Source organism: Pleurodeles waltl, chromosome 4_2 (assembly GCF_031143425.1).
Source record: "Pleurodeles waltl isolate 20211129_DDA chromosome 4_2, aPleWal1.hap1.20221129, whole genome shotgun sequence".
Lineage (NCBI taxonomy): Eukaryota > Metazoa > Chordata > Amphibia > Caudata > Salamandridae > Pleurodeles > Pleurodeles waltl.
Genome location: NC_090443.1, coordinates 1,033,656,592 through 1,033,678,778, shown reverse-complemented (window position 1 = coordinate 1,033,678,778; position 22,187 = coordinate 1,033,656,592). Strand labels below are relative to the sequence as shown.

General features: G+C 54.0%; 1 protein-coding gene across 1 annotated transcript in view; it reads left to right on the top strand.

Moving 5' to 3' along the window:
* Nucleotides 1-22,187, top strand: part of GRK2 (G protein-coupled receptor kinase 2) — a 258,235-nt gene that overhangs the window by 119,103 nt on the left and 116,945 nt on the right. Inside the window, exons 3-4 of the mRNA XM_069232942.1 lie at nt 18,255-18,328; nt 20,823-20,924. Coding sequence (XP_069089043.1) covers nt 18,255-18,328; nt 20,823-20,924 — 176 coding nt within the window. The remainder of the gene's footprint in view (nt 1-18,254; nt 18,329-20,822; nt 20,925-22,187) is intronic.

The following is a 22,187-nucleotide window of genomic DNA, read 5'->3' as shown; positions in this document are numbered from 1 at the left end:
ACAGCTCACCTTACTGGTCTAATACTGGACTCACAAACATCTCTGCCAATGCACCTCAGCCCTGAGCTGCAGCACAGCTTTGCGGTCTAATACTGGACTCCAGCACAGCTCTGCCAATGCACCTCAATCCTGACCCCAGCATCCTCCGTTGTAGCAGCCCTGCAGAAGAGGGCAGTGCCCCGCAGCAGAGGCTGCTGATCATGTGCTGGTGCCCATTCAGAAGCAGGGCCTCTCTAGCCGACTTGCAGTATTCACTGTGTCCTAGGACTAGGACCACTGGGCTCTGCCAATGCCCCTCAGCCCTTCCCCCAGCATCCTCTGTTGTAGCAGCCCTGCGGCAAGAGGGCAGTGCCCCGCAGCAGAGGCTGCTGATCATGTGCTGGTGCCCATTCAGAAGCAGGGCCTCTCTAGCTGACTTGCAGTATTCACTGCTGTCCCAGGACTAGGACCACTGGGCTCTGCCAATGCCCCTCAGCCCTGCCCCCAGCATCCTCTGTTGTAGCAGCCCTGCACAAGAGGGCAGTGCCCCGCAGCAGAGGCTGCTGATCATGTGCTGGTGCCCATTCAGAAGCAGGGCCTCTCTAGCTGACTTGCAGTATTCACTGCTGTCCCAGGACTAGGACCACTGGGCTCTGCCAATGCCCCAAACCCTGCCCCCAGCATCCTCTGTTGTAGCAGCCCTGCGGCAAGAGGGCAGTGCCCCGCAGCAGAGGCTGCTGATCATGTGCTGGTGCCCATTCAGAAGCAGGGCCTCTCTAGCCGACTTGCAGTATTCACTGTGTCCTAGGACTAGGACCACTGGGCTCTGCCAATGCCCCTCAGCCCTGCCCCCAGCATCCTCTGTTGTAGCAGCCCTGCAGAAGAGGGCAGTGCCCCGCAGCAGAGGCTGCTGATCGTGTGCTAATGCCCATTCAGAAGCAGGGCCTCTCTAGCTGACTTGCAGTATTCACTGTGTCCTAGGACTAGGACCACTGGGCTCTGCCAATGCCCCTCAGCCCTGCCCCCAGCATCCTCTGTTGTAGCAGCCCTGCAGAAGAGGGCAGTGCCCCGCAGCAGAGACTGCTGATCATGTGCTGGTGCCCATTCAGAAGCAGGGCCTCTCAGGCTGACTTGCAGTATTCACTGCTGTCCCAGGACTAGGACCACTGGGCTCTGCCAGTGCCCCTCAGCCCTGACCCCAGCATCCTCTGTTGTAGCAGCCCTGCAGAAGAGGGCAGTGCCCCGCAGCAGAGGCTGCTGATCATGTGCTGGTGCCCATTCAGAAGCAGGGCCTCTCTAGCCGACTTGCAGTATTCACTGTGTCCTAGGACTAGGACCACTGGGCTCTGCCAATGCCCCTCAGCCCTGCCCCCAGCATCCTCTGTTGTAGCAGCCCTGCAGAAGAGGGCAGTGCCCCGCAGCAGAGGCTGCTGATCATGTGCTGGTGCCCATTCAGAAGCAGGGCCTCTCTAGCCGACTTCCAGTATTCACTGTGTCCCAGGACTAGGACCACTGGGCTCTGCCAATGCCCCTCAGCCCTGCCCCCAGCCTCCTCTGTTGTAGCAGCCCTGCACAAGAGGGCAATGTCCCGCAGCAGAGGCTGTTGATCATGTGCTGGTGCCTATTCAGAAGCAGGGCCTCTCAGGCTGACTTGCAGTATTCACTGTGTCCTAGGACTAGGACCACTGGGCTCTGCCAATGCCCCTCAGCCCTGCCCCCAGCATCCTCTGTTGTAGCAGCCCTGCACAAGAGGGCAGTGCCCCGCAGCAGAGGCTGTTGATCATGTGCTGGTGCCTATTCAGAAGCAGGGCCTCTCAGGCTGACTTCCAGTATTCACTGCTGTCCCAGGACTAGAACCACTGGGCTCTGCCAATGCCCCTCAGCCCTGACCCCAGCATCCTCTGTTGTAGCAGCCCTGCAGAAGAGGCCAGTGCCCCGCAGCAGAGGCTGCTGATCATGTGCTGGTGCCCATTCAGAAGCAGGGCCTCTCTAGCCGACTTGCAGTATTCACTGCTGTCCCAGGACTAGGACCACTGGGCTCTGCCAATGCCCCTCAGCCCTGACCCCAGCATCCTCTGTTGTAGCAGCCCTGCACAAGAGGGCAGTGCCCCGCAGCAGAGGCTGTTGATCATGTGCTGGTGCCCATTCAGAAGCAGGGCCTCTCTAGCCGACTTGCAGTATTCACTGCTGTCCCAGGACTAGGACCACTGGGCTCTGCCAATGCCCCTCAGCCCTACCCCCAGCATCCTCTGTTGTAGCAGCCCTGCGGAAAGAGGGCAGTGCCCCGCAGCAGAGGCTGCTGATCATGTGCTGGTGCCCATTCAGAAGCAGGGCCTCTCTAGCTGACTTGCAGTATTCACTGCTGTCCCAGGACTAGGACCACTGGGCTCTGCCAATGCCCCTCAGCCCTGCCCCCAGCATCCTCTGTTGTAGCAGCCCTGCACAAGAGGGCAGTGCCCCGCAGCAGAGGCTGCTGATCATGTGCTGGTGCCCATTCAGAAGCAGGGCCTCTCTAGCTGACTTCCAGTATTCACTGTGTCCCAGGACTAGGACCACTAGGCTCTGCCAATGCCCCTCAGCCCTGCCCCCAGCATCCTCTGTTGTAGCAGCCCTGCGGCAAGAGGGCAGTGCCCCGCAGCAGAGGCTGCTGATCATGTGCTGGTGCCCATTCAGAAGCAGGGCCTCTCTAGCTGACTTGCAGTATTCACTGCTGTCCCAGGACTAGGACCACTGGGCTCTGCCAATGCCCCTCAGCCCTGCCCCCAGCATCCTCTGTTGTAGCAGCCCTGCAGAAGAGGGCAGTGCCCCGCAGCAGAGGCTGCTGATCATGTGCTGGTGCCCATTCAGAAGCAGGGCCTCTCTAGCCGACTTGCAGTATTCACTGTGTCCCAGGACTAGGACCACTGGGCTCTGCCAATGCCCCTCAGCCCTGCCCCCAGCATCCTCTGTTGTAGCAGCCCTGCACAAGAGGGCAGTGCCCCGCAGCAGAGGCTGCTGATCATGTGCTGGTGCCCATTCAGAAGCAGGGCCTCTCTAGCTGACTTGCAGTATTCACTGCTGTCCCAGGACTAGGACCACTGGGCTCTGCCAATGCCCCTCAGCCCTGCCCCCAGCATCCTCTGTTGTAGCAGCCCTGCAGAAGAGGCTGCTGATCATGTGCTGGTGCCCATTCAGAAGCAGGGCCTCTCTAGCTGACTTGCAGTATTCACTGCTGTCCCAGGACTAGGACCACTGGGCTCTGCCAATGCCCCTCAGCCCTGCCCCCAGCATCCTCTGTTGTAGCAGCCCTGCACAAGAGGGCAGTGCCCCGCAGCAGAGGCTGCTGATCATGTGCTGGTGCCCATTCAGAAGCAGGGCTTCTCTAGCTGACTTCCAGTATTCACTGTGTCCCAGGACTAGGACCACTAGGCTCTGCCAATGCCCCTCAGCCCTGCCCCCAGCATCCTCTGTTGTAGCAGCCCTGCGGCAAGAGGGCAGTGCCCCGCAGCAGAGGCTGCTGATCATGTGCTGGTGCCCATTCAGAAGCAGGGCCTCTCTAGCTGACTTGCAGTATTCACTGCTGTCCCAGGACTAGGACCACTGGGCTCTGCCAATGCCCCTCAGCCCTGCCCCCAGCATCCTCTGTTGTAGCAGCCCTGCACAAGAGGGCAGTGCCCCGCAGCAGAGGCTGCTGATCATGTGCTGGTGCCCATTCAGAAGCAGGGCCTCTCTAGCTGACTTCCAGTATTCACTGTGTCCCAGGACTAGGACCACTAGGCTCTGCCAATGCCCCTCAGCCCTGCCCCCAGCATCCTCTGTTGTAGCAGCCCTGCGGCAAGAGGGCAGTGCCCCGCAGCAGAGGCTGCTGATCATGTGCTGGTGCCCATTCAGAAGCAGGGCCTCTCTAGCTGACTTGCAGTATTCACTGTGTCCCAGGACTAGGACCACTAGGCTCTGCCAATGCCCCTCAGCCCTGCCCCCAGCATCCTCTGTTGTAGCAGCCCTGCGGCAAGAGGGCAGTGCCCCGCAGCAGAGGCTGCTGATCATGTGCTGGTGCCCATTCAGAAGCAGGGCCTCTCTAGCTGACTTGCAGTATTCACTGCTGTCCCAGGACTAGGACCACTGGGCTCTGCCAATGCCCCTCAGCCCTGCCCCCAGCATCCTCTGTTGTAGCAGCCCTGCGGCAAGAGGGCAGTGCCCCGCAGCAGAGGCTGCTGATCATGTGCTGGTGCCCATTCAGAAGCAGGGCCTCTCTAGCTGACTTGCAGTATTCACTGTGTCCCAGGACTAGGACCACTAGGCTCTGCCAATGCCCCTCAGCCCTGCCCCCAGCATCCTCTGTTGTAGCAGCCCTGCACAAGAGGGCAGTGCCCCGCAGCAGAGGCTGCTGATCATGTGCTGGTGCCCATTCAGAAGCAGGGCCTCTCAGGCTGATTTGCAGTATTCACTGTGTCCCAGGACTAGGACCACTGGGCTCTGCCAATGCCCCTCAGCCCTGCCCCCAGCATCCTCTGTTGTAGCAGCCCTGCACAAGAGGGCAGTGCCCCGCAGCAGAGGCTGCTGATCATGTGCTGGTGCCCATTCAGAAGCAGGGCCTCTCTAGCTGACTTGCAGTATTCACTGTGTCCCAGGACTAGGACCACTAGGCTCTGCCAATGCCCCTCAGCCCTGCCCCCAGCATCCTCTGTTGTAGCAGCCCTGCAGAAGAGGGCAGTGCCCCGCAGCAGAGGCTGCTGATCATGTGCTGGTGCCCATTCAGAAGCAGGGCCTCTCAGGCTGATTTGCAGTATTCACTGTGTCCCAGGACTAGGACCACTGGGCTCTGCCAATGCCCCTCAGCCCTGCCCCCAGCATCCTCTGTTGTAGCAGCCCTGCACAAGAGGGCAGTGCCCCGCAGCAGAGGCTGCTGATCATGTGCTGGTGCCCATTCAGAAGCAGGGCCTCTCTAGCTGACTTGCAGTATTCACTGTGTCCCAGGACTAGGACCACTAGGCTCTGCCAATGCCCCTCAGCCCTGCCCCCAGCATCCTCTGTTGTAGCAGCCCTGCAGAAGAGGGCAGTGCCCTGCAGCAGAGGCTGCTGATCATGTGCTGGTGCCCATTCAGAAGCAGGGCCTCTCAGGCTGATTTGCAGTATTCACTGTGTCCCAGGACTAGGACCACTGGGCTCTGCCAATGCCCCTCAGCCCTGCCCCCAGCATCCTCTGTTGTAGCAGCCCTGCACAAGAGGGCAGTGCCCCGCAGCAGAGGCTGCTGATCATGTGCTGGTGCCCATTCAGAAGCAGGGCCTCTCTAGCTGACTTGCAGTATTCACTGTGTCCCAGGACTAGGACCACTAGGCTCTGCCAATGCCCCTCAGCCCTGCCCCCAGCATCCTCTGTTGTAGCAGCCCTGCAGAAGAGGGCAGTGCCCCGCAGCAGAGGCTGCTGATCATGTGCTGGTGCCCATTCAGAAGCAGGGCCTCTCTAGCTGACTTGCAGTATTCACTGTGTCCCAGGACTAGGACCACTAGGCTCTGCCAATGCCCCTCAGCCCTGCCCCCAGCATCCTCTGTTGTAGCAGCCCTGCAGAAGAGGGCAGTGCCCCGCAGCAGAGGCTGCTGATCATGTGCTGGTGCCCATTCAGAAGCAGGGCCTCTCAGGCTGATTTGCAGTATTCACTGTGTCCCAGGACTAGGACCACTGGGCTCTGCCAATGCCCCTCAGCCCTGCCCCCAGCATCCTCTGTTGTAGCAGCCCTGCGGCAAGAGGGCAGTGCCCCGCAGCAGAGGCTGCTGATCATGTGCTGGTGCCCATTCAGAAGCAGGGCCTCTCTAGCCGACTTCCAGTATTCACTGTGTCCCAGGACTAGGACCACTGGGCTCTGCCAATGCCCCTCAGCCCTTCCCCCAGCATCCTCTGTTGTAGCAGCCCTGCGGCAAGAGGGCAGTGCCCCGCAGCAGAGGCTGCTGATCATGTGCTGGTGCCCATTCAGAAGCAGGGCCTCTCTAGCCGACTTCCAGTATTCACTGTGTCCCAGGACTAGGACCACTGGGCTCTGCCAATGCCCCTCAGCCCTGCCCCCAGCATCCTCTGTTGTAGCAGCCCTGCAGAAGAGGGCAGTGCCCCGCAGCAGAGGCTGCTGATCATGTGCTGGTGCCCATTCAGAAGCAGGGCCTCTCAGGCTGATTTGCAGTATTCACTGTGTCCCAGGACTAGGACCACTGGGCTCTGCCAATGCCCCTCAGCCCTGCCCCCAGCATCCTCTGTTGTAGCAGCCCTGCAGAAGAGGGCAGTGCCCCGCAGCAGAGGCTGCTGATCATGTGCTGGTGCCCATTCAGAAGCAGGGCCTCTCAGGCTGATTTGCAGTATTCACTGTGTCCCAGGACTAGGACCACTGGGCTCTGCCAATGCCCCTCAGCCCTGCCCCCAGCATCCTCTGTTGTAGCAGCCCTGCACAAGAGGGCAGTGCCCCGCAGCAGAGGCTGCTGATCATGTGCTGGTGCCCATTCAGAAGCAGGGCCTCTCTAGCTGACTTGCAGTATTCACTGCTGTCCCAGGACTAGGACCACTGGGCTCTGCCAATGCCCCAAACCCTGCCCCCAGCATCCTCTGTTGTAGCAGCCCTGCGGCAAGAGGGCAGTGCCCCGCAGCAGAGGCTGCTGATCATGTGCTGGTGCCCATTCAGAAGCAGGGCCTCTCTAGCTGACTTCCAGTATTCACTGTGTCCCAGGACTAGGACCACTAGGCTCTGCCAATGCCCCTCAGCCCTGCCCCCAGCATCCTCTGTTGTAGCAGCCCTGCGGCAAGAGGGCAGTGCCCCGCAGCAGAGGCTGCTGATCATGTGCTGGTGCCCATTCAGAAGCAGGGCCTCTCTAGCCGACTTGCAGTATTCACTGTGTCCCAGGACTAGGACCACTAGGCTCTGCCAATGCCCCTCAGCCCTGCCCCCAGCATCCTCTGTTGTAGCAGCCCTGCACAAGAGGGCAGTGCCCCGCAGCAGAGGCTGCTGATCGTGTGCTAATGCCCATTCAGAAGCAGGGCCTCTCTAGCTGACTTGCAGTATTCACTGTGTCCTAGGACTAGGACCACTGGGCTCTGCCAATGCCCCTCAGCCCTGCCCCCAGCATCCTCTGTTGTAGCAGCCCTGCAGAAGAGGGCAGTGCCCCGCAGCAGAGGCTGTTGATCATGTGCTGGTGCCTATTCAGAAGCAGGGCCTCTCTAGCCGACTTCCAGTATTCACTGTGTCCCAGGACTAGGACCACTGGGCTCTGCCAATGCCCCTCAGCCCTGCCCCCAGCATCCTCTGTTGTAGCAGCCCTGCACAAGAGGGCAGTGCCCCGCAGCAGAGGCTGCTGATCATGTGCTGGTGCCCATTCAGAAGCAGGGCCTCTCAGGCTGACTTGCAGTATTCACTGCTGTCCCAGGACTAGGACCACTGGGCTCTGCCAATGCCCCTCAGCCCTGACCCCAGCATCCTCTGTTGTAGCAGCCCTGCAGAAGAGGGCAGTGCCCCGCAGCAGAGACTGCTGATCATGTGCTGGTGCCCATTCAGAAGCAGGGCCTCTCTAGCTGACTTGCAGTATTCACTGCTGTCCCAGGACTAGGACCACTGGGCTCTGCCAATGCCCCTCAGCCCTGACCCCAGCATCCTCTGTTGTAGCAGCCCTGCACAAGAGGGCAGTGCCCCGCAGCAGAGACTGCTGATCATGTGCTGGTGCCCATTCAGAAGCAGGGCCTCTCAGGCTGACTTGCAGTATTCACTGCTGTCCCAGGACTAGGACCACTGGGCTCTGCCAATGCCCCTCAGCCCTGACCCCAGCATCCTCTGTTGTAGCAGCCCTGCAGAAGAGGGCAGTGCCCCGCAGCAGAGGCTGCTGATCATGTGCTGGTGCCCATTCAGAAGCAGGGCCTCTCAGGCTGACTTGCAGTATTCACTGCTGTCCCAGGACTAGGACCACTGGGCTCTGCCAATGCCCCTCAGCCCTGACCCCAGCATCCTCTGTTGTAGCAGCCCTGCAGAAGAGGGCAGTGCCCCGCAGCAGAGACTGCTGATCATGTGCTGGTGCCCATTCAGAAGCAGGGCCTCTCTAGCTGACTTGCAGTATTCACTGCTGTCCCAGGACTAGGACCACTGGGCTCTGCCAATGCCCCTCAGCCCTGACCCCAGCATCCTCTGTTGTAGCAGCCCTGCACAAGAGGGCAGTGCCCCGCAGCAGAGACTGCTGATCATGTGCTGGTGCCCATTCAGAAGCAGGGCCTCTCAGGCTGACTTGCAGTATTCACTGCTGTCCCAGGACTAGGACCACTGGGCTCTGCCAATGCCCCTCAGCCCTGACCCCAGCATCCTCTGTTGTAGCAGCCCTGCAGAAGAGGGCAGTGCCCCGCAGCAGAGGCTGCTGATCATGTGCTGGTGCCCATTCAGAAGCAGGGCCTCTCAGGCTGACTTGCAGTATTCACTGCTGTCCCAGGACTAGGACCACTGGGCTCTGCCCTTGCACCCGAGTCCGTGGCAGCCACGTGTGGCGAGGATCACAGGATGTGTGTGAGGGGTGGCCCGTTTATTATCTCTTTCATGCGAAGGCGCTGTGGGTTGGGGCAGGAAGTGACGCACACTTCCTGTTTCTAGCTTATCTGCATGCTGTGCTTTACCGGAAACAGCCCTCACCCGAGTGTCTTTCTCATAGTCCCCCCCCCCCCCCACCCCGAACCCCCATCCCCGAAGACACCTCCCTAGCTCCTCGCCAGTGACCTCTGTCCCTCGCCGCCCTCCCACTGATCCAGTGATCAGGGCCCTCCCTTTCAGTGTCACTCCTGCTGCTTCCACCCTCCCTCCTCCTGTCTTTTAATCACTCCCCCATCGTGTCCTTCGCTTCCCTCCACTGGTCTGTTACTCCCCCCTCCTCATCCTTTCACACCACGCGCTCCTTTCTGCCGCCCCATCGCTCTCCCTTCACATCTGCCATCTTTTCCCCTCACCCCCTCCACGTCATCCACCTTTTCACTCTTGCTCCCCCACTCTCTCCATCGCTCACCCCTGCTCCTCCCTTCCTTGCTATCTCCCTCCCCTCTATCAGTCACCACTTTATCTCACTCCTTCTGCTCTCACTCACCTGTGGCCCCAGTTCCCCCCCTCCCTTCCACCCGCTCGGCTTCTTGTTGCACACTAGAGGTGTCGCATCTATAACCCGACCTGGTGCAGCGCCGTGGAAAGGCGCCTAGAAGTAACAAAGCGCTATGCAGTGAGTGCTGCTTTCTAGTTTGCTGTTCCATACACGGGTTATGAGGGAGTACACCCCACCTGGCCATAGACTAAGGGGAAAAGTGGTTTAACCCCCCCCCCCCCCCCATTAGAGGTTGGGCAGGGTTAAGAGAGGTTGGGGCCCCCCCACCTACAACCCCGTTTTCCACAGGTGTGCAGCCGGTGTCACAAGGCCCACATAAAGCCATGCCTGGCCCTGACTGCTGAATTATTCATATTAAGGCCTCGTTTTAAATAGCACAGACCACATCCTTATCGACCTCTGGGCACTTTACACAGATGCTTAAATAATTGACAAGCGCTGTATATTGCTGCAGAACTTAGACACCCAGTGACGTGAACTCGATCTCATCCAGGTGCTGTGAAAGGTTTTCCCATCTCACCGTTTGCTGCACTTGTTGTAGTTGAATCTTTCTCACAAGTTGTTTCCTGCGGCATCGAGCGGATGTCTACCAAGAGCTCTCCTCCCTTTCTTTGAGGCAGTGTACCCCATCAGTGTTGGGGTGATGAGGTCGAGCTTCTGCGAGCAGTTCATGAAACCTGCTTCAGGGGTGCCCTGGTGATGCTGGGGAGGCTTCTGAGCGCTGCTTCTGGCCAGGAGAGAGGGGACTAACGCGTGGATTGGTTAGCTCTTCTCTCACTTTCTCTCTCGCACCATGCCTCTCTTCCTCTCCCCCACCATGGCTCTCTTCCTCTCCCCATGCCTCTTCCTCTCCCCCCACCATGCCTCTCTTCCTCTCCCCCACCATGGCTCTCTTCCTCTCCCCATGCCTCTTCCTCTCCCCCCACCATGCCTCTCTTCCTCTCCCCCACCATGGCTCTCTTCCTCTCCCCATGCCTCTCTTCCTCTCCCCCCACCATGCCTCTCTTCCTCTCCCCCACCATGCCTCTCTTCCTCTCCTCATGCCTCTCTTCCTCTCCCCCACCTTCCCTCTTTCTCTCCCCCATGCCCCTCTTCCTCCCATAAGCCTCTGTTCCACTCCCCCATGCTCCCTTCCTCTCCCCTAAGCCTCTCTTCCTGACCAAATGCCATTTCCTCTCCTCCCATGCCTCTCTTCCTTTCCCTTCCCTCTCCCCATGCCTCTCTTCCTCTCTCTTATGCCCCTCTTCCTCTCTCTTATGCCCCTCTTCCTCTCTTATGCCCCTCTTCCTCTCTTATGCCTCTCTTCCTCTCTTATGCCTCTCTTCCTCTCCCCATGCCACTCTTCCTCTCCCCATGCCACTCTTCCTCTCCCCATGCCACTCTTCCTCTCCCCATGCCACTCTTCCTCTCCCCATGCCTCTTCCTCTCCCCATGCCTCTTCCTCTCCCATGCCTCTCTTGCTCTCCCCATACTCCTCTTCCTCTCCCCATGCCACTCTTCCTCTCCCCATGCCACTCTTCCTCTCCCCATACTCCTTTTCCTCTCCCCATACTCCTTTTCCTCTCCCCATACTCCTTTTCCTCTCCCCATACTCCTTTTCCTCTCTATTATGCCACTCTTCCTCTCTCTTATGCCACTCTTCCTCTCCCCATGCCACTCTTCCTCTCCCCATGCCACTCTTCCTCTCCCCATGCCTTTTCCTCTCCCCATGCCTCTCTTCCTCCATCCCATGCCTCTTCCTCCACCCCATGCCCCTCTTCCTCTCCTCATGCCTCTCTTCCTCGCTCCCCTTGCCCATTTTCCTCTCCACCACTTTTGGTCACGCCCTGGCGCGGGTTTGGTTGTTTGGTCACGCCCTGGTGCGGGTTTGGTTGTTTGGTCACGCCCTGGTGCGGGTTTGGTTGTTTGGTCACGCCCTGGTGCGGGTTTGGTCCTTTTGGTCACACCCTGGCGCAGGCCTGGTCTTTTTTGTCAAGTTCAGGTCTAAGTTTGGTCCTTCTGGTCACGCCCTGGCATGGGTTTCATTCTTTTGGTCATGCCCTGGCATGGGTTTCATTCTTTTGGTCATGCCCATATTTTGGTCATGCCCTGGCATGGGTTTCATTCTTTTGGTCATGCCCTGGCATGGGTTTCATTCTTTTGGGCACGCCCTGGCATGGGTTTCATTCTTTTGGGCACGCCCTAGCATGGGTTTAATTCTTTTGGGCACGCCCTGACGCAGGTTTGATTATTTTGGTCATGCCCTGGCACGGGTTTGATCCTTTTGGGCACCCCCTGGCGTGGGTTTGATTCTTTCGGTCATGCCCTAGTGCGGCCCTGGTCTTTTTCGTTGTGTTTCTGGTGTAGGCTTGGTCGTTTTGGTCACGCCATGGGGCAGGCTTGGTCGTTTTGGTCACACCCGGGCACGGGCCTGGTCTTTTTTGTCACGCCCTGGTGCAAGTTTGGTCGCTCTGGTCATGCCCTCGTGAGGACTTGATTCTTTGGTCACGCCCTGACACAGGGTTGGTCCTTACGGTAGTGTCCTTGCGCAGGGTTGGTCCTTTTAGTCACGCCGTGGAGTGGGTTTCCTTCTTTTGGTCACGCCCTGGTGCGGGCTTGGTCTTTTTGGTATCGGCCTCGAGCGACCTTAGTCCTTTTGGTCTTGCACACACGCGGCCTTGGTTCTTTGGTCTCGCCCTCGCATGGCCTTGATTCTTTGGTCTCGCCCTCGCATGGCCTTGGTTCTTTGGTCTCGCCCTCGCATGGCCTTGGTTCGCCCTCGCATGGCCTTGATTCTTTGGTCTCGCCCTCGCATGGCCTTGGTTCGCCCTCGCACAGCCTTGATTCTTTGGTCTCGCCCTCGCATGGCCTTGGTTCGCCCTCGCATGGCCTTGATTCTTTGGTCTCGCCCTCGCATGGCCTTGGTTCGCCCTCGCACAGCCTTGATTCTTTGGTCTCGCCCTCGCATGGCCTTGGTCTCGCCCTCGCATGGCCTTGGTTCTTTGGTCTCGTCCTCGCATGGCTTTGGTTCTTTGGTCTCGCCCTCGCATGGCCTTGGTTCTTTGGTCTCGCCCTCGCATGGCCTTGGTTCTTTGGTCTCGCCCTCGCATGGCCTTGGTTCTTTGGTCTCGCCCTCGCATGGCCTTGGTTCTTTGGTCTCGCCCTCGCATGGCCTTGGTTCTTTGGTCTCGCCCTCGCATGGCCTTGGTTCTTTGGTCTCGCCCTCGCATGGCCTTGGTTCTTTGGTCTCGCCCTGGCATGGCTTTGGTTCTTTGGTCTCGCCCTCGCATGGCCTTGGTTCTTTGGTCTCGCCCTCGCATGGCCTTGGTTCTTTGGTCTCGCCCTGGCATGGCTTTGGTTCTTTGGTCTCGCCCTCGCATGGCCTTGGTTCTTTGGTCTCGCCCTCGCATGGCCTTGGTTCTTTGGTCTCGCCCTCGCATGGCCTTGGTTCTTTGGTCTCGCCCTCGCATGGCCTTGGGTTTTTTGGTCAGCCCCTCAGACCTCTCAGCCTGACTGACTAGGTCCTGTCTATTCCTGGCTTACTCAGTTCTTGCACACTGTCCGGACATAACCGGTTATGGTATCTTCATTTCTTCTTTTCTATGCCTTAAGACACTCGTTTTCTCAAATCTCTTACCCTTCAGTGTAGGGTCTCTGCTTGCCTGTCCTCCCTCTCTTCTTCTCTTCCTACTGGCTTGTTTCCTCTGCTGCTTCGCAGCCCCACTCCTTCCTCAATCGGCTCTTCCACCTTTAGTTTTTACCTTCTAAACTTCTCCCCTCATAAGCTGCTTTTCCCTTTTTTTTACTGTTCACTTTTTTTTGTGCTTCTTTAGCCAGCAATGTTTCTTTATCTTATTTTCTGTATCTGCACCATCTCTTTCCTCTACATTTCGTGCTGAACCTTTCACTTCCTTGTTTTTACTGCTTTACTGCACAGATTAATGACTCCTCTGTCTTGCTTCTTGCTTGGGGTGTATCAGTCTTTCTTTGAAATGGAGGTGGGCGTTGCTGCTACTCTGCATTCACTACTAAGGATGTTCATATTCATCATTGATAGATGCTCAGATTGGCTAATGGCACCTGAATAATTGCAGTTAACACTGTCTCAGTGGTGCTCGTTTTACGCATATCTGAAGTCTGGGCATACAACTCTGCGTTGCAGGGTTCAGTCCTGTAGGCCAGAGCTGGCATTGCACCACTCATCTGTCTTCCCACCAGGCCCTTCTTGGCCACTGTGTGGGCAGCCTCACCAGTTTGGGTCTCCGCAGCCTGTGTTGGGAAGGCGTGACGTGGCTTTCCCATTTGTGACCCTGGTCCGGTGCCCTGCCCCAGCTCAGGGTCCTGGTGACTCCCAGGAGTAGACCGTTAGGCACTCAGTTAGACGCTCAGAGCTGATATCTAGGGCTCTCCACCTAGAATCCAGTGGGCTGACCTAGCATGCCACCCTTCTGAGGATGAGGGTGGTAATTGTGTATACCATGATGTTGGATAATTAATGCATATGTGTAAATAGTTGTATTAAACAGCACAAAATTAGTCACCGCGGTTCCTGTCAATGCGTATTACTGTTTGGTGCAAGGCTGCGTCCGCATGAATCAGACCTGCACCAAACAGTTGATTTATTTTCAAAAAGCAAATCCCCAAACTGGATTTTTTAAATTAAAAAAAGTAATGCTCTCCTTGCCATGGGAGTCATTTCCCATGCGGGGGACGGGGGGGCATTATTTTCATTTTACTGTCCCCCCGGCGGCGATGGAGAGTGAAAAAGACAAATGCAATGGCTGTATGTCGGCCCATCCTGATTGGGTTGGCGGACATACAGCCATTTCTCCTACAGCCCTTGCTCCTTCGGGCTGTCGGAGAGGTTTGGCCGTGGCTGTGACGGAGTGGTCACTGCCATCGCCAAGTATAAGGTCTCTCTGCATTTAAATTTGGCAGGCAGATCATTATGTTGGCAGTATGTATACTCCGTCGCAACTCAGTATTGGTACTCCCAACGTATAAATCATGCCCTTAGTTTTTCTAATTTTATAAATGGGTCTCTAGTTCGCCTTCCTTATTATGTTTACTTAATCCAGTTCCACTGATGTACTAGATAAGTCACTTGCCATTTCTTCATGTAGTCGTTGTACAGTTTACTAAATATTACTTAACATTTGAAGGTACTCAGTTAACTTAGAAACAAACACTCAAATTCACCAGTTATCTCTAGTAACTATAATTTGTGCGCTAAAGTAACTTGTGTCCCCACCGTGAACAGATAATTACCACACCTTACGTCACTCATGCTCTATAGCACCATTGATACTATGACTGCATCATTTGAAATGACATCATTGATGACGACTGTGCGTGGCGGGGGCGCGAGTTATAGTTGCTGGAGATAGCTTAAACTGGTGAATTTCAGTGGTCTTATTTCTTAGTTACAGCATTATGTTGTCACTGACATATTTACCTAACTATAACGTCACTTTAACCATATATATATGTATGTGTGTGTGTATGTGTATATATATATATATATATATATATATATATATATATGTGTATATAACTTTTACTACTGTAATTTCCTATTTATGGCTGTAACAGCTTACCTTGTTAAAAACAAAATTACAGCTTATTTAGAATTTTGCAGCAAGACTGGCTGCGGGTTTTGGTAGCTCACCAGTGCTGGCAAAATAACATTGGTTGACAATAATGGAGAGGGTATTGTTTAAATCACTTTGCCTGGTGGTGTGTCAGCAAATCTTTCACCAGCTAGATCCTGGTTTTAGTTCTACTGCCCCTCATGTGCTCTGAGATCAGCCTTCCAACTGAATCCTACAGTTCTGACAGTGAAGTGTAGGACGAATGGCGGCAGAGCCCTTTCAGTGATTGCGGTTGAGGATCAGAAATAGTCCCTGGCACACCTAAAAGAGAACCAAAGTATTTGAGTTTCAGAAAGAATCAGAAGACGCAGCTCTTTCCCCGGACCTATGCAGGACAGAGACACCGCAGAAATTATCCAGTTCATGACTTGTGTTTAGTGCCAAGACACCCCAGTGTAGTGGCACATGCACTTTATACAAATATATATGTATAATTAAAAATTGGATGGGGTAACGGGTGTAAACAAGTCGCTGCTTCAGAGTAGGTGGGGTATGGCATGCTACATCGTTAGACGATAGATGGTACGTCAGGGTATGCTGAACATGCACAATACAACGGATGCCCAGATCTTATGGTATAGTGTTCCATATTGTTGGTGCTTCACCTAGTGATGTTAATGGTGAAGCAAGGAGTTTCCGGTCAGTGGTTTTAATACATTTTCTCCATTAGGGAGTCGTCAATTTATGAGATACTATTTTCCGAGTATTTGACAGGAAAGCATCCTCTGTTGTAGGAACGTTTCTTTTTGATCATTTTACGGTGACCATGATAGGTGTGATGTGGTCATATTTACACATGTTGCAGACTTGTCTTGTGGCAGACTGCTGTTAATGATGTCAAATCTTTCTGGGCAGTCCCGTTAGTAAAGCCTGATCATAATCCATGCAGGAGCGTATAAGTGATTGCACTCCAGTTTTAAGGCCATTCATGGGTGTGTAGAGAGCTGGCTTCTGGTTGCAGTATCTTTCCACTTTTTACTTGGTTTTTGGTCCAACTTTGACTGAAATGCACAGGGTTCCTGCTAACCAGTTCCCCAGCGCAAGTGTTCCTTCCCTAGAACAAGACACCTGGTCACTTGATACCCAAGTGGCCAGGCTCTCTAGCACCTCTAGTAAATAGTACCCCTAGGGCTTGGGTACTAAAGAGGACCCCCCCAAGAGCTGCAGCGGGCCTTGTGCCACTCTAAGGGACCCATTACCAACCTCAAACAGACTGCAATTACTGGCTGCATGACAAGGTGCTCCAGAAAGTGAAAACACAACATGGCACCCAGCCTGTGTGCCATGTCCGTTTAACACTGCATGTAATATTTTTTAGTCACCCCTACAGCAGGCCTTACAGCCCTAAGGCAGGATCCGTTCTATTACATGTGTGGACATATGTGCAAGAGCAGATAAACCCCTGCTATGTCTTTGTCGATTCTTAGACATAGTGAGTGAACAGGGAAGCCTTTTTAAGTACATGTGCTGGACACTGGTCACTACGAGTTCCCCAGCTACATGATGGCTTCACTGAAGATGGGGATGTTTAGCATCAAACATCTTGTATTAATAAACCCTCATTGATTACAGTGATGATTTATTAATACATGAACCCAGAGGGCACCTCAGAGGTGCCCCCTGAAAATCTACCAACTGCTGGTGGGACCACTGACTAGTTCTAGCCAGTCTGCCACCAACAAACCCATTTCTGACCCCCAGGGGTAAGAGCCTTTGCTCCATGGAGGTCAGGAACAAAAGCCTACCCTGGGAGAGATGTTGCACACCCCTCCCAACAGGATGGCCCACAAACCTGCATTTCAAGGCATGAAGCTTCAAACAGACCTTTGCTATGCAGATTTGGCCTTCCCTAGAGGAAGATGCCGACCCCTGCCCCAGGACCCACTTGGCACCTGGACAGGCGGGAAAATTAGCAAAATAGGAGCGTATTGCATTTGCAGGCTGGACACACCCCTAGAGTGACAAGTCTGAAGTGAAAACAGCCTTACAAATTCTGCCCTCTTGGGTGTGGTGGAATTAGGAAATCTGGGGCAGGGTGATGCCCACTCCCCAAAGGAATTGGACATACATGAGTTGTAGCGACCCCAAGGGTAAGTAGCCCATTGACATCTACCCTTCACTCCCCTTAACACTCCCTAAATTGAGTATTAAAGGGGCCCCTGATACCAGGACTTAAGATCTTCGCTGGACACAAAAGGAGTGGACAAGAAGCCTGCAGACCCGAGAAGCAAAACTGACTTGGCACCAACCCTGCGAACCTGCCTGCTGTACCCGACCGTTGAAGAGCAACTGACCTGTCCTTCCACTGCAGCCTCCAAGAAACTGAGTGAACTTCCAGTGCTTCTCAGTTTGCCCATAAGAACTCCCTTGGAGCAGAGGAGCTGCTTCCCTGCATCTGCAGGCAACCCAAGAAGAACTGTGAGGACCGGGACTGCCAAAACCTGATGCCAGTCATCACCACTGCACCCTATCTGCCTAGCCTGAGCTGAAGTGGTCAGCGGTGACAACATGGCTACCAGGCCCTCCAGAATAGAAGCCCACCTTGTTTGCCCACTGTCGACTTCCCAGCGGCACTGACAGCCTCTAACTGCAGGCCTCCTCAACCCTGACCGCCTGTGGTGACGGAGACCTGACAGTCCACAGCACCCGGACGCCCTGCACCAAGGTGAAAAAGACCACTGGTGTCCCTACGTCCCCCTTGGCTCGTGAGAACCGAGCCCACTTTTTGGTTCGGCTGGGCTGGTCCACGCTTGCAACCTATTTGTGTGGGCCCCTCCACCACGTCTGCCACTTGTGACGGAAACCCGACACACCAAACCACCTCTGCACCTGGACGCCCTGGATCGAGGTGAGCAGGACCATTGGTGTCCCTACATCCCTAGCCCCTCTGGCGGTTCACCCGAACTGGACTCTGTCCACCCCTGCAGCATCTTTGTGACCGGACCGATTCCCATTGACTTACACGGGGCACCTGGTGCTGAATTGTACCCCTGCATCTGGCCTTCCCAGCGCCGCACGCGGTGACCTGTTGGTGTGGCCTAGGACCCTGCCCTGTATTCACCGTAAGTCCAGAAGGTTGGTTGTGTAGGTTGCTGTGAAGTACCTGCTTGCCGTGTATGTTTTCTTTCCCATAAAGTAACATTGCAGCTACAGAAAAATGCACTGTCGACTTTTGTAAAAATTCATATCCTGAAAAGTACTCACCAGATTCTGGTGATCTTGTTATGAAAGTATATTTAACAGTGTGTGTTATTGTTATCAGTTGGTGTCAGATTTCTTTATTGAATGGGTGTCTCGCTTACTACCTTTGTGTGTGCAATACATGCTTAGCACTGCCCTCGGATATGCCTAACTGCTCGCCCACACTACCACAAACAAGAGCATTTGGGATGTCATTTGTGCCTCAGTGACCTCTCTGGGGGTTTGTCTGGACTCTTTGCACAGTTGTTCCTCTTTTTGGTCCAATATATAAAGTGCCAGCTTCTTACAGTGGGCAGAAAGTCCAGAATGTTGGTGGAGGTTCAATAGTTCTTGGCTCACCTGCTGTTTCTCTCTTCCTCTCAGGTTATTTGTTATTTAAGGAGTACTGCTTGAACGACGTGGAAGAAGCCAAGCCACAAGTGGAGTTCTATGAAGAGGTGAGCGTCTCCGATTAGCCGCGGGTTCCAGTGAACGCACTCGTGCTCCGTGGGGTGTACACTCTGCTCCTGGTTAAGCTGACCTGTCCGAGTTAGTGCCATGTGTGCAAGAGAGCTTCAGAACCGTAACTGAACTAGTGCCCGTACAACACTGGTTATTTCCCAGCAGCTTAGACTGGTGACTCCCCAAGGCTGGCAGTCAAGGCGAGTGCGCACTCAGTAGTTTTACGCGCATGTTTGAAAGTTACTTACTTTCAAGAATAAATAAATTGAATAAAAATAATTATAAAAAATGTGTGTGTGTGTGTGTGTGTGTGTGTATGTATATTCCCACTCTGACCCATCCTACTTTCATCTCCCAAATAGCCCTGCCTAAGCTCTTCCCTCCTCTTCCGCATCTAACTCACCCAAACCTCAGTTTACGACCATGATCTCCCAAACAACCCTACTGAATTCTCCCTCATTTATCTCACCTTTAACTCATCCAAAACCCCTCCTGCTACTATGATCTCCTTAAACCTTTCCACAGACTCTTCCCTCCTCCATCCCCCCTTTACTCATCCCTAGCCAAAATCCTATTACTATAAACTCCCAATTAACACTTCTGGATTCTTCATTCTTCCCTCCTCCATTACTCTAGTCAATCCAACTAACAAACTCACATATCCGTGGCTCAAATTAACTCATAATGATACTAAAACTGTGCTCCTATTTCCCTATACTAATCCACCACTAATTCCTTTTGGGTTCCGGAGTAGCGTGCTACTCGCCGAAAAGCGCTCCGATGCCTTGTGAGGGGTAGTAAGCGCTATATAAATACTATTACAATTCAATACAATACTCCATATCCGTGTATACCCAAACTCTCCCAACGCTCTACTCTTAGCCCAATTTACCTCGATTGTTACTGCGTTGGCACCCATGATGCATCTCTTCTGTCTGTATGGGGTGGAGGGCTCTGCTGCTGCATCTATTTCACCAGGAGGAACTTTGTTCTACTCCCCCAGACCTGTGCGAGCTAAGCCGTGCATACTGCTCATACCGTGTGTGAACAAAGATTAGTTTATGGTCAGTGCCACTGGAACCATGCAATTTTGCAACCATGGTGTTTTCCGCATAATTATACATTTAACGCATTTGTCAGACAATCCATCATCTGCAGCACAATCTGCTGATTTTAACAAAATTATCCACAGCTGAAACCGATCAAAAGTTACTCGGAACCCAGCACCGTGTGTTGTCGCTCTGTGGAGTGCCCTTTGCTGAGACGGACTGGTTCTCTTTCTGTTTTTTTTGTATTTGGGTGTTAAACTGGTATTAATGTGGTGAATCATTTGCCCAAACTGTGTTACCCTCTGTAAAAAGGACAAAATTAAGTAATGCTGCCACAAAATGTGCTACATTATGCCACATAATTTCCTTTTTGTTGCCGCATGTTATACAACTCTGCTACATAATTTAATCCTCCCCTGCCAAATAGTGCCAGTGGCACTGCTTACAGCCGCTCGTGTAGCAGATTTGCATACTCGCATGCCTGCTACGTGTGTTCTCGAAACGTTCCTACTACTCTGTGTCACGTATGGGGAGAAATCGTGCCCGGCTGCTTTCATTTTCAGTCTTTTTGTGAATTAACAGGAAGCTCGCCTTCTGCTCCCACTTTCTATATTTGGAGGAAGCTTCATCCTCCACTGGTCACACTGGTTAGAAACTTGACCACAGCTGCTGATGAAGTATGTAGAGGAAGCTCGCCTTCTGCGCCCACTTCTTTTGTATGGAAGAAGCCTCACCTACTGCTGGTCACGCTTGTGGCCAGAAGCCTGTCCACTGCTGCTCTTGATGTCTAGGGGAAGCTCGCCTTCTGCTCCTGCTTCCTTTATTTGGAGGAAGCTTCACCTACTGCTGGTCACGCTTGTGGCCAGAAGCCTGTCCACTGCTGCTCATGAGGCGTATAGGGGGAACTCGTCTACTGCTCCCGCTTCCTTTATTTGGAGGACACCTTACCTGCCGCTGCTCACGCTTCTGCCCAGAAGCTTGTCCACTGCTGCTCATGAGGTGTGTAAAGGAAGCTCGCCTACTTCTCTCACTTTATTTGGAGGAAGCTTCACCTACTGCTTGTCATGCTTCTGGCCGGAAGCCTGTCGTCTGCTGCTCATGAGGTGTCTAGGAGAAGCTAGTCTACTGCCTCATTTCCTTTAGTTGGAGGAAGCTTCACCTACTGCTGGTCACACTTCTGGCTAGAAGCTTGTCCACTGCTGCTCCTGAGGTGTGTAGAGGAAGCTCGTCTACTGCTCCCACTTCCTTTGCATGGAGTAAGCCCCATCTACTGCTAGTCAGAACCTTGTCATATACCGCTCGTCTGATGTCTAGAAGAAGATTGCCCTGCTGCAGATTCTTCTGGGTGTTGGGGCGGGTGGGTCTAGCGAGGAGGGATATTGGTTCCTCTGTCTCCCCAGCCCCCCTTGATCTCAGTTCTCACACCCCTTTTCTTTCCCAGATCCGGAAGTTTGAGAAGCTGGACTCGCAGGAGGAGCGCTTCGCCAAGAGTCGGGAGATCTTTGACAACTACATCATGAAGGAGCTGCTGTCCTTCTCCCATGTGAGTCTAGGCCTGGGCTGCGAGGGCCTGGGGAGGGGCAGGGCTAATGCTACACTGAGGCAGCCATCTTCGGTATCCTGCTCTGGGGGTTTGTGGTGCTTCTCTGCTGACTGAACGTTTTCATTTATACGTATGTTGTACATAGCCAGGGAAACCCATGGATACAAAGGGACCAGGGGTATGTAATGTTGACAAGGAACTGTGGTCCCTCGTCAATGTAAATAAAAGAAGTATAACATGGGAGTACAATCAAACACACATAAACTTATCCAATTCAAAAGTGTTTTTATTTTACAAATGTATTAAAGATTTTCATAAGTGGGGAAAACAAAAACACAAGCCAGAACTGTATAAGTAAAGCGCTCAGGCATATATGTGCCATTAATCAGTCCAGTAAATTGGTTACAATCTGTGAAAACCACCACAGCTCTCATGCACAGTAGTCGAAATAGCAAAGGGTCAGGATGTTAGCGTCAAACATCAGTTGACGAGGGACCACTGTTACTTGTAAACTCACTTATACAGCTCACACTACATAGTTGCCTCATGGTGGTGGTGCCGGTGAGACGTACAGGGCCCTTGAACTTATTGCCCTTGCACTTTCGGAATGGGGATTCCACTTGACTTTATTGCAGTACCCCCTTTAGAAGTTTGAGACAGAGCCCCGAGGGTAGCGTTGGTGATCCTGTGGTCTCCCAGTACCATGTGGTACATGTGAGGGACTAAACCTGCCTGACATGGAGCTATTCATGTCCCATCAAGAGTGCAAGGGTCCCTCTTCTGCAGCTGAGGGTGCCTCGGTCACAGTAGGATGGTGTGTGCTCCAGGTACAGGGGGTCACTGCCAGACCCATGAGGGTGAGTGTGTACCACAGCGTTCGAGTACCTATTGAGGGAGGTTAGGGAGGTTTCTCTGGTCCCTGCCGCCATCTTTAAGATTGACTGATGGAGAAACTAAATTCAGGAAACTTCTAAAACCCACCTTTTTGAGTGTAATACCTACTGCACCAGCTTTGTGAAGGACATGATCTTTAGCACTGGGAGGCATGTCGGGTAGCCATGCGCTTTATAAATGCATAGCATAGCTTAGCGTAGTAGACATTTCACCCATAAGCAAAAGGTGTCTCTGCCACAGCCAGACAGATGCCTTCTACAGTCGGGCGACTGCCCCAAGGAACGAGAGGCAAGGAACATCGTACCCCTGTTTTTTAGTGTACAGCCCTTCAAGACTGAAGGAAGTATCATCGCTTAGAGAGATGCAACC